Below are 13264 nucleotides of genomic sequence, written 5' to 3'. Positions count from 1 at the left end.
CCTCAGGTATAGATTGTTTTTCACTTTGATATCCGATGTTCAAAACGTTTCAATGTGAAACCTAAAGTTTAAGAAAATTGCAATGTGCCCATTTCGTTACTTTTTCTGTTAATTTTGACTGCATATAGCATGTGTGAAATTCATTTACACTGATGTGGACAATATATTTATGTCACGTGGACAAATAAAATAAACCAAATAAAAGGCAGTTAAATTATTATATATTAAAAAAATTAAAAGATAACATTAAAACTGAATATAAAAATTATCTCATTCATCTCTACCTCTCCCTCCTCCCGACCTCATTTATTTCTTTCCCAATTTTTTGTTTTTTCAAATTTTTAATTGATTTTTATTTTTTTAACCTATAAAATTTTAGCTGGCTTTTTAATTTTTTTTCTTTCACGTAGCGTAAATTTATTGTCCTCATCAGTGTAAATGAATCTCACACATGATAATGCAGTCAAAATTAACAGAAAAGTTAACAGAAGGGGCACATTGCAATTTTTAGAAAATTTTAGGTTCCACATTGAAACGTTTTGAATATCGGGTACCAAAGTGAAAAATGACCTATACTTGAGGGCTGTAAAGTGTAAATAACCCAATTTTATATTTTCATTTCTCTCATCTCCCTAATGTGTTTGGTAGACTATTTTTAAAAATGAATATATGAAAAAAATGAAAGAGAGAGAGAGAGAGAGAGAGTTTTATATTTTCATTTCTCACACTCCCACATTGCCTGATATAATTTTATATTTTCATTTCTCTCTCCTCCCACTCACATTTCTCTGCGATCTTTCTCTTCCTTCTCACAACACCGATCATCTTCTCCGGCGAGAACTCTCTCGTCTGGCGGCTGATGGCGACGAGACCACTCCCAAAAGCTTCTTCTCTCCCTCCTCTCTTTCCTCATCACAGCATATCTGAGTCAAGTCCAAGAATCTCTCTTAGCTCTCACATAGTCACTCGCGACTCCCATTTCCAGAAACACCCAGCCAGTACCCAATCGCAATTGCTCTCGATCTCACTCTCAAAGTCTCGATCTCGCCTTTCTTAGTCTCGAGACCACCCACACCCACACCTAGGCTCGATTTGACCAAGGTTCTCTGACATCTCACTCTCGATCTCATCTCTCACTCTGATCCCTACCAAAATCAAAAGGTACGTCTCATCTCGGAAATTTCAAATTAGGTATTTAGGATTAGGGTTTATTTGGGGATTCAGTGACTCACGGGTTAGGGGTTTGATTTAGGATCTTCAATTACTGATTTTAACTTATTCATTTATCTGTATTTTTGATTGGTGGCTTAGGTTACTGTCTCTGAAATTTTGGGGTTAGGGTTTTGTTTTTTTGATTTGGGAATTGGGGTTTTGTGACTTTGTCAATGATGGGTTATGGTTTAGGTAGGGATTTTGTTCTTAATTAATATCTTTTTACAAAATTGGACGATTCTACGTCTCTAATTCTTTATCTTATAGCAAACTGAATAACCCCTTTTTAAATCAAATTTTGTTAATTAGTTGGATTTTGTGTTACGTACCCTTTTGATCCAGTCTTTTATTCATAAAATTTTCACCATGCAAGAGAGAGAAGGATGTGGCTCGTCTGATTTTCCTGGTGAGTCTATCAGATTTCTGCTTTTTATACAATTGCTTATCATTAATGTTATCAATCTAAGGAAAGCTATAGGTAGACAATGAATGTGCTCTATCTTTGCCTCCTCACAGTTGTGAGAGGATATTCCTTGTGGTTGGAGAATCATGTAGATGATATTATATCTTGCTTTTTTGTTAGACAGATAGCAGAATACCATTCCATTTGCTTTTTAAAGAATGTGATATTACTTTTCATTCCCATTCTGGATGTTTTTTTTTTTTTTTACTAAAATCCTACCTCGATCTATATATATTTGCAAAGGTTTTGGGTCACTGATGATGCATGAGATTTACCTTGACTTACCTATTTCCTAGTTGTTTTATTAGTCTTCTAATTCTCAGTCTTCTTTAGAAACAAAATTTATTTGATGATTGCAACAACTTAAGAAGCAGACTAACAAAGAATAATACTAAGTGACATGGTTTTTACATACAACTACATTTCCTCGCATAATTATTCTCCATCAATTTTTATAAGTCAGATTCTTTGTTTATGCAGTAAAAAAGAAAGAAAAAGCAAAAGTGGTAACCATCATGGTACTGCATGGTCAAAGACTAGCACACAAACTTCTTATCAATTACATATGCCTTTGCAATTTTAGCTCTATTTCTTCAAGTTACATGTTAGTGCAAAGCAGTGTAATTTTGGATTGGTTGGGTTTGAGACTAAACAATTTAATTAATGTGAGAATTATATGCATAAAATGATAATTTTAGGGCATGAAAATTGTAGAAAATATTGGAAGCACCTTTTTGGGAGGTCAGATCTAAAAGTTGCAATAGCTGGACTCCCCAAGGCATAATGACAATCCCGTCAGCTCTACCAGTTTCATCCACCTCTTCTGGTAAGCTTTTATTTATGTATATGTTGATTTCTTATACATTGTTTGGTATTGGAAAACTAATTTACTTCTGTTGTAAAAGTATGTGGAAATAGGGTTTGTGGAAAAGAGAGGCAGAGAGAATATGATCTGTCAGTTTCATTCATCTTATAAATATCCTTATATAGATGTAGAGTTTACTAGGGTTTTGAATATTTACTAGTATGCCCCTACAAATAATTACAGAAATAGCCACACATAAGAATATCTTTACAACACTCCCCCTTGGATATTCCATGTCATTAGTGTTGTCTCTGTTATGCGCTTCTAAGTTGCCTCGTTAAAACCTTGCCAGGTAATAAAAACCCTGTGGGAACAAAAACAACCCTGGTCGAAAGAAAAAGAGTGCAATGCGAGTGTAGAGTAGTCGCATCAGAACCTCGAAAGTAGGTGAAGTCATATCTTGGATCATAAGCAGATAGTATGTCTATGGGAGCGGGGTGAATTAGAGTTGCTACACCAAAACCTTGTCTGGTAAACCCAATAGGAAAAACCCGTGGTCAAAGGGAAAAGATGAACAAATGCATATATATCAGATCAACACATCTTCAGGATGTAGTATGAGTAGGGTGACCATGCCAAGATGTGCCTCATTAAAACCTTGTCATGTAACAAAACCCAGTGGGACAAAATAACCCTGGACGAAGGACAAAAGAGTACACGATGGTCAAGCGAGTATGCTTCGGGATACTCCCCCTGATGTCGACTCCCCCTGAAGACTACATACTAGGTAAATCAGCTAATCTACGCAAACCAATACCTCGAACATGCATCAAGAACGTGGACTTTGGCAGTGACTTGGTGAAGAGGTCTGCATGGTTGTCTTGAGATCGGATCTGCTTGACTTCAATCATCTGATGTTCTTGTTGCTGTTGATTGAAGAAGAACTTTGGTGCAATATGCTTGGTGTTGTCTTCTTTGATGAAACTCGTCTTCATCTGCTGGATGCAAGTGGCATTATCCTCATAGATAATCGTTGGTTCATCAGTGGTGGAATGAAGCCCACACATATATCGAACATGCTTAGAAACTGCTCTTAGCCATATACATTCACGAACTGCTTCGTGAATGGCTAGAATCTTAGCATGATTCGAAGAGGTAGCAACAAGGGTCTGTTTCGTAGACCTCTAAGATATTGTTGTATTCACAATGGTAAAGACATAACCAATTTAGGAACGCGCCTTGTGCGGGTCTGATAGATACCTTGCGTCAGCATATCCAACAAGGCAGGCATCATTCTGAGGATCGATGGGGTTCGATCCATTCCTTGATGCGTAGCTAAGGATAGAATAAGCCCATATCCGTCGTACCTCTAAGGTAGCGGAAAATGTCTTTTATACCATTCCAGTGGCGGCGTGTTGGCGCATAACTATATCTAGCTAACAAGTTTACAGTGAATAAGATGTTCGGTCTAGTACATATAGCCAAGTACAATAATGCGCCTATTGCACTTAGATATGAGACTTCTGGTGCCAATATCTCTTTATTATCATCTACGGGACGAAATGGATCTTTCTTAGGATCTAGACTACGGACGATCATGGGCGTGCTAGAAGGCTTCGCTTTATCCTCATTAAAGCGCCTTAACATCTTCTGGATGTAATTCGATTGATGGACTAGAATTCCATCTGCACGGTGCTCGAGCTCCAGGCCGAGACATAAATTCGTTCTCCTAAGATCTCTCATCTCGAATTTCAACTTTAGGTGTTTAGTTGTTTTCTTGATCTCTTCAGGAGTACCAATTAGATTCATGTTATCGATATAAACAGCTACAATAGTAAAACCGAAACTTGTTCTTAATAAACACGCAAGGGCATAGAACATTATTCACATATCTTATACCGATCAAATACTCACTTAGACGGTTATACGACATCTGTCCAAATTGTTTCAATTCATAAAGTTAACGCCTCAAACAAATGGAGAGCATGTTCCGTGGTCCGGAACTATTTGCATCGAGTATTTTAAGTCCTTCGGGAACTTTCATATATATATATATATATATCTATGTATCAAGATCCTCATAGAGATAAGCAGTGACCACATCCATAAGCTGCATACTCAGTTTTTCGGAAACTACCAAACTGATAAGGTAATGGAACGTTGTGACATCCATTACGGGAGAATACGTTTCCTCGTAATCAATTCAAGGGCGTTGAGAAAATCTTTGCGCAACTAGACGAGCCTTATCTCTCACAATCTCGTTTTTCTCATTATGCTTCCTTACAAATACCCATTTAATTCTACAGGTTTAACATGGGGAAGGTGTAGGAACGATAGGCCCAAACACCTTTCTCTTTGTCAAGGAATTTAATTCGACCTGGATTGCTTCTTTCCATTTTGGTCAGTCGTCTCGACGTTGACATTCATCAAATAAGCGAGGTTCAATGTCATCGCTGGTTATAATTTCGGTAGCTACCGCGAATACAAATATATCATCGATGATAATCTCTTTTCGATTCTAGAGCTCACTTAAGCATGCATAATTTATAGAAATCTCTATGTTCTCGGGAGTGGGTTCAAACGTTGGAGTGTCCCCCAATGCCGTCTCTTTTGGGACGGACCCATAATCCGGAACTATTTCGTGAGATGGATCGATTGAGATCGCGACGTCAAGGGGACTCGTTTGTGCGAAATTTATCTTCTTCCGGGGATAAGAGTCCATCGAACCTAGTGGTCTACCTCGCTTCTGGGCTGGGACATATGACTGGTTAGCCCCTATGGTCGTACCTCGTCCATCTGGGACGACACGTCCTCCTAGGACGACAAGTCCTTCGGGGACGGATATCTTTGCAGGCACGTTTGCAGCAAGTATATGTGATCTCGTCACTTTAGCTAGATTAGAGAATACGTCTAGCATATTATGAGTTATACTCTGTAGATCTAGAATTCTTCGCACTTCGCTATCACATTGTGCGGTTCGGGAATCGAAATGAGACATAGTGGGGACATTCCACGTCAATTCACGTCGTTCTTCAGGAACATGTGATCACTTTGTCAAGACATAGCAATGAGACATAGCAAAAGCATGAAATATTTAAATATTTCTTGTGATCACAAATGAGACATAGCAAAAGCAGCGTTTCTTATGGATAATAGTATAACATGTGATCACTTTGTCGATGCATCAACCAAAACCATGAAATATTTAAATAGTCCGCATGGTGGTTGGATAGGTCCACAAATATCCTCTTGTATCCTTTGCAGGAAAAGGGTGGAGTCTTTACTAGTCTTTGCATATGATGGTCTAGCATTCAACTTTCTGAGCGAGCAAGTTTGGCATAGTGTGTCACTAAACATAAAATGCTTATTAGTAAGGGGATGCTCGTGTGATGAATTGAGGATACGCGCATCATACTTTGACCTAGGTATCCCAACCAGTTATGCCATAAAAAGAAACTGCTCGAATTGGTTAACTTCTTGTTAACTATGTGATTGACCTCAATCGATTTAATTGTGGTCATGTAGAGATCGCTCGAGAGGCATTTTGTCATACAAATTGGAGGTTATGCAAATATATTTCACTCTATTTTCCTCAGTGGTTTCAACGTGATAACCGTTGGCTCGAATATTCTTAAAACTCAACAATGTTCTTCTAGAACTTGGAGAATATAAGGCCTCATTAATTGTAATTCAGTACCATTGGAAAACATAAAAATGGGCTTTTCCATGACCCTATATTAGGTTGGATTGGCCTGATATAGTTGTCACAGAGGTATGAGTAAGCAATAAGTTTGAAAAATATTTCTGATCTTGGAGTATAGTGTGCGTAGTAGCACTGTCTGCCAGACAACAAACTTCCCTACTAAACATGCTTATTCATAAATTTAATTCAATGGATCACATGTTTGAATAACATTATTGAATTAAATCATATTCGAGCATAATCAAATTTTCAGAACAAATAATCCAAGTCATAAATCACCAAAATAATCCGAATAAGAAACATTATCCAGAAAATAAATACGGCACAAGTACCGATCATATCCATGTCATCGAGTTTCTAGTCCTCGAAGTGTCCTGATTCAGCCTGGAAATCAGTGACCTATAAGGTGGTATCCATAGAAAATGATCCCTAAACGAGGTTGGTCTCTCGAGTTTCGCGACTGGCGTGATACTCATCCACAGCTTGCGCTGATGCACGACAGGTGCGAGACCAGTGATCAGTTTCTCCACATCAGTAACAGAGATCATTCTGATTCTGGTTCTGGTGGCGACGGGCCGGACCAGTGTTCCTCTCATTTCTAGTTCTTAGGGCCGAGTAACCGTGGTTCCTACCATGTGGGCTTTGGCCACGAGAATTCGAGTTTCGTAGGCCATGGCCACGTTGGCCTCGGTCATACGGGTCATTCCTCTGAGAACGTTTCCTTCCATATCTCGGGCGGTCAGACTTTTCGTCTTTTCCATGACCTCGTTCGCGGTTTGAATCGCGATGAGCAACATTTGCTTCAGGCAATGGTGTTATTTTAGTACCGACAGGTCGGACTTGATCATTTTTCATTAATAAGTTGTTGTTCTTTTCAGTGAGTAACAGAGTAGTGATCAATGCTGAGAACTTGGTAAAATTTATCTCCCTGTATTGTTGCTGCAGGACCAAACATGGGGTAGAGAAGGTGGATAAAGTCTTCTCCAATAGGTCAGCTTCAGTGAGCTCCTCCCCACAAAATTTGAGGAGTGACTGGATTCGGCAGATTTCCGAATTATACTCATTCACAGATTTGAAATCCTGGAAACGGATATTATGCCAGTCATGTCTTGCTTTAGGCAAGAAAATGGTCTTCTGATAGTTAAACCGCTCTTCCAGAGCGACCCAAAGAGCTCGTGGATCCTTTTCAGCAAAGTACTCAACTTGGAGTGCTTCCTCCATATGTTTCTTAATGAAGATCATGACACTTGCCTTAAGAGACTTTGCGACAACATTGTCTACATTGATTGTTGACCTCATCTTCTTGGTAGTCAAATGAAGCTTAACGTCTTGAGTTCACTTTAGATAGTTTCTTCCGGAAACTTCCAAATCGACAAAATCAAACTTGTTGAGATTTGACATTTTGGTTGAAAGGAACAAATAATCATAATTAATGCTTTGGGCAATAACATGCAAAAGCAACAAATAAGAATTTCAAGTTCTATAACATGGTATAGACATGTAAAATCTACTGGTTTTTATCATGTATGATGAATTTATGAAGGAAACTTCAGGTTCCTTATATGGCATCATTGAAGCTACAAGTTCAATATTTATGTATGAACTACTAGTTCATTAATTACCTGCAAATTGCTACACATATACTCTAGTGCAAAAATTTAAACAAGTACAATATTTATATACCCAAGTAGAACAGAAAAATATCACAAAATTGTTTGAATAAAAGTTTCTGACATTTAGAGTATATATATTAAATGGTTTGTATACTAACAAGAAACCATCAGCAGCACAGTGGTTAAGGTGCAAGGTGGTGCACAAGAGGTCTTGGGTTCAAATCCTAGGTATGGCAAAGATTAAAATCTCATTTTTGCAAAGTGGCAGCGACTTGGCTGCCTGCGTGGCAAGCATGGCTGCTGTGCACGCGAGGAGGCACTGCTGCTGGCCACGCGCTGCACGGGGTGGTTTCCGATCACCCTAATAAATCTCCTCTTTTTATTATTTAATGATTCAATCCAAGAGAGCATGTACAAAATATATAATCCCAAATAAATCAATTACAAAAATTTAGGGTTCATGCTTTATGGAGATTTTTCAAGAAATCAAGGTTTTAAAACATGAACATAAAAATTGTTTTATAAAACCTACTTGGTTGAAGAACAGATTGAATGATGATCCTCTTTTATTTGGCGATCCATCATCCAAAAAGCTTTTCGTGCTGATAACGTGCTGTAAAAGTATGTAGAAATAAGATTTATGGAAAAGAGAGGCAGAGAGAATATGATCTGTCACTTTTATTTATCTTATAAATATCTTTATATAGATGTAGGGTTTACTAGGGTTTTGAACATTTACTGGTATATCCCTACAACTAATTACAAGAATAGCCACACATAATAATATATTTACAACAACTTCTACGTTTTAGTTCATTATCATCATCAAATTTTTTGTAATTTTTGTTCATTTTGGAATCTTCTAGGCATGATTTTCTTGAAAAGCAATGTCAAATGGTAACTCTCTAGGCAGCCAATGGCTATATCTGTTGTGTCTAGCCAATATTAATTATTGCAGAAATTATTTCTAGCACCCCTTTTCGAGGTCAGATTTCAAAGATGATGTGGGGGGGCAGGTGAAGCACAGAATTATGAGAAAAGAAAGAATTAGAACAGAGGATCAATTGAAATTTTTAATATTTTGACGAAATCTCACGATATTTGGACGAATTTGCGTTAAAATTTTGAAACCCCAAAAAATTGAAATTGCGCCAAAAATTTCGAAATTTAACACCTTTAGCATCTTTTGAGTGATTGGCCATAAATGGCAAGCTATGACATTTTACAAAAATTGACAAACGTCAGTCCAACAATATTTGTACATTACAACTCACTATATAATTATATTGCGCGCGCTCTCAGTTTTTGTTTTAGGGTTAATGCCTTGGTGCGTGTGGCGTTGGTGATAGAACTCCGCTATTTAGCTCGTGAACCATGCAATTGCTGCTTCGTGCTCCAAATATTTTATTCCCAAAACAAAAAGTTCTTGCCTTTTCAACGAATCTTGCCCTGATAAAATGCATTTTTATACCATTATTAATATTTTAATGAAATCTTTATTATGAACCAATATTGAATATATTTTATTATAAAATATATTATTATTTTAATACCCAAGTAAAAATATTTTAATGTGCAGTGGCTTTTTTAAAAGGTGTAGCTGTTTTTCACATACTCTCACCAAGAAATTATTCTGTATAACAGATACACTGCCACGTGGTATAACTAACATATGTGTTAAAATATGAGTGAATGTTATTAATATTATACGCGACTAACATAAATATATTATCCAACAATACCCTTACACGTTAGATTAGTTACACCACTTGGCGGTGTACCGGTTACACCCAATAATTTTTCATTCCCACCTAGTGCATTTGACACATGAGCCCAATTTACTTTTTTATTCTCTTCAGCCAATCATGACAAGGCCGTGTAGCTTTTGTTAAATTTGGCATTTGCCAAATTCTCCACTATATATGGTGAATTTTTTAGCTATAACATGACAAATGCTAAATTTAACAATTGCATTGTAGGTGAGTTTTTATTATGGCTGCCTTTTGGTTTGGTTTTTACCGAACCGACCAAATTTTTTTGGTTTGGTATATCGATTTTCACAATTCGAAAATTGAAAATCCAAAACCGAAAAAAGTTGGTAAACCGACCGATTACCGAAAATTATTACTGAAAGAAACCGAATCGATTATTATCGAAAAATCTGAAATATATACTGAAAAAAACTGAAACAATTATCGAAATTTAGTTATATATGCTTATATAATACTATTATGTTAGTGATACAATAAAATTAAACTACTAATATCTTAGACAACTATAAGAAAAAATAATTGTATAATGTTATCAAATTAATATTAGAAAATTAGGATTAAATATCAAATTCAAATAATTTTTTGGTATAGCATGAAGACTAATAATATTTCAATTGAACTACCAAATTTAAATGTAGATTTTTAGATTATGTCACAAATATGTTGGCCTCTTTGATTTAAGCTTTTTCCATTTGACATTTTTGTCTTTTGGCCTTCATATGATGAGTGTTAGTTAAAATTTATAAGATTTTGACAAAATGCCCTTAAGGCTTTTATATTATCTTGAAAATTTGCTAATATAGTCTCAATTTCACATTTAGTTGTGACTGTACGACACTCACAACTTCAAATTTAGTTGTGACTGAACGACAGTTACATCTAAGTTGTGAGATAGTCACAGTTAAGTTGTGACTTCATTGAATTTTTTTTAGAGAAATTATACTACAATATAGTATAAATAGAGGTCAAAATAATACTTTTACTAAAAATAATACATAGTATAATGATGTGAGTTGTCTCTTTCAATTTACCAAGACAGTCACAGTGACTTGGATTGATTTTTTTTTTTAAATACAATATTGTATAAATTAATGTAATATTTGTGATGTAATATTATTTTTATTTTTTTATTGTAGTGGCATGTGATGTAATATTTGTAAATTCTAATATCTTTTACTTTATTATTTTATTTAATTTTTCAACTAGTATATAATCTAAAATGCTATTTAATTTTGGTACCTAAACTAAAAAAATTATTGAAATTTAGTAATTAAAATCAATAGACCTTATTAATATTATTAAAAGTGTGAGTTAAGATATAGAGTCATTTTCTAATAAAGTAATTAAATGTTATTATTTTTAGGAAAATAAGAATCTCATTTTTAAGTAAGTAATGCATATATATATATGTGTGTGTGTGTATATACTCATATTTATCGGTATATATACATACTAAATTAATAGAATATGTACTAATACATATTATTAAACTAATTATACTAGTATATATTATTACTAATATTAATATTATTACAATTAATACTAGTACAATACTAAACTATCAATACTACTCATGCAGATATATATTCATCAAACATTATATTTTATGCATCATATTTGATTAAATTTTAATTTATATTGGTATATAATAATTAGTATTATTATAATTAAATAAAAAATGAACCGAAGATATATTGAAGTAAACCGAACATGAACCGAAGTAAATCGAAAATGAACCGAAAGTATTTAATACCAAAATTATCGAAATCGAACCGAAAACTGAAGTTTACCAAAAATTACTGAACCGAAAAATACCAAATTTTTTTGTATTGGTTTGGTAAGCCTTAATACAGATCCGAACCGACTGACGGGTAGCCCTAGTTTTTATACACTAAATGTTATATTTAACCCGGGACGAAGACAGAATTTAAAATTTGGGTGGGCTGAATTTTTCAATCCCATTATTCATAAATAAAAGGAAAAATTAGAATTTAGTCCTATTATTTCTTATTTAGAAAAAAACCTTATGACTTTTTTTTTTTCCCAAATACAACCTTTATTTTTTTTCTAAATAAAGCTTTTTAACCATTACCTTGTCAAAGAAATATGTCTTTATTTTTTGAGGGTATAGGGTACGGGTTCATCTCATACCTTCCTAGGATATAGAATGAGATTTGTGGAGGTTGCATGTTAGGTTTTAACTCTGAGATTTTGAGCGAACAAATCAGGGCTTGAGAAGAAGTAAAAATATACTGTCAAACACTCAAAAATGACCGTCAAGGGCTCAGCACCTGGTATGTGTGAAAAAATTGAAACTAATGGACTAATATTATGTAATATAGAATTGTTACAATATTATTGGACTTTAGTCGGAATTTTAAAAGTCATAAGGCTTTAGTTAATAAATTGTTAAATTAAAGTACCTAAATAGAAGTTTTCCTAAATAAAAACTTGACGGTACGAGTAAATTTCATTAATTAAAAAAAAAAAGATACACCTAATAAAGGGATGTATTGAGCCTTACCCCTCAAAATACAAATCCATACATGAGAAAAATAAATAAATAAATAAATAAATAAATAAATAAATAAAAATCGATGCAATGCAAATACAAAACACAAACTATATAAATTTTGACCTACGTTTTTTCAAAACGTAGAAATATACAATAATTGTCTCTAAATTAATACTATCAAAAAATTATTTCTCAATGTGAATAGTCATATAATATGCAAGAAAGTAACCCTCTATCTTGTTCCAAAGTCTATGTTTAATAATTTTCATCGCTAAAAATGTTTTTTCTGTTGTTGCTGTAAAAACAGAAAGATTGTCAACACTAGACAAATCAATTTGTCAATCAAGTGATAAAATTTTGACACATTTATTTAAACTAATCGTCTGCATAATGCAGTAATAGAAGACAAATTCTGAAAATGTGGCTCATATGAACAGAAGTGTGGAGTTAGCGAAGAAAATTAGATGAGCAACAAATTGATCGGTTGCTCTAAAGAGGTCACGTCATTGAATTGTTGAAGACTGAAGTGAAAGAGTCTAAGAGAGGAGCAGAGGAGCAGCAGATCGTGATATTAGGCTGATATGTAGGGTGGGTTTTCTTTGTTTAATCTGATATGAGAGGTGGGCTGAAGATGGGTCATGGGTGGGCTGTACATAGATGTGGGTGGGCTAAAATAAAATTAGGCCCAAAATTACAGAGCAAAAATGAAAAGTCAGGCTACAGCCTAGGCTAGCCAACTAATAGATCCGTCCCAGTATTTAACACAAGGGCGGATCCGTGACACTATATGTTTTACTCAAGTTTTACACAAGTTTTAAATAGAACTCACTCTACATATGATTTCAACGATCCAAATTATTTATTTTTTAAATCTCCAATAAAATTAAATAAATCAAAAATTATTTACCTACAAAAATTAAATTATCATCAATACAAAAATTTATTTTATTATTTGTTTAATCAAAGTTAGATAATTTAATAATTTTTTATTTACCTAATTTTTTTGTAAAATAATCTTTTAATAGAAACCTAGTTCGAATCACATACATTGGAACTAAAGCTATAGAAGACTATTGAATTGAAGTGGATATCCATGCATGTTAGTTTGTGTCACGTCACACCTAAGTGGTGGATTTAGTTATAAAAAGTAAAACAGTGTTTATAACATCTCTTATCAGTTT

At 34.5% G+C, this 13264-nt stretch overlaps 1 protein-coding gene across 1 annotated transcript; it reads right to left on the bottom strand.

Annotated features, from left to right (window-relative positions):
• Window positions 1-6714: 6714 nt before the first annotated feature.
• On the bottom strand, window positions 6715-7482 carry LOC147284025 (uncharacterized). Its single transcript, XM_086245642.1, has one exon. The coding sequence runs from the start codon at window positions 7480-7482 to the stop codon at window positions 6715-6717; it is 768 nt and encodes a 255-aa protein (XP_086101768.1).
• Between the last annotated feature and the right edge of the window lie 5782 nt (window positions 7483-13264).

This window comes from Dryas octopetala, chromosome 5, assembly GCF_963921425.1.
Source record: "Dryas octopetala chromosome 5, drDryOcto1.1, whole genome shotgun sequence".
NCBI classification, from domain to species: Eukaryota; Viridiplantae; Streptophyta; class Magnoliopsida; order Rosales; family Rosaceae; genus Dryas; species Dryas octopetala.
Note: the sequence above shows the minus strand (reverse complement) of the source record. Positions and strands in the feature narration are given on the sequence as shown.

Excerpts from the sequence above, each read along its gene's own strand:
- LOC147284025 (XM_086245642.1), bottom strand. The coding sequence starts at position 7,482 with ATGAGGTCAACAATCAATGTAGACAATGTTGTCGCAAAGTCTCTTAAG.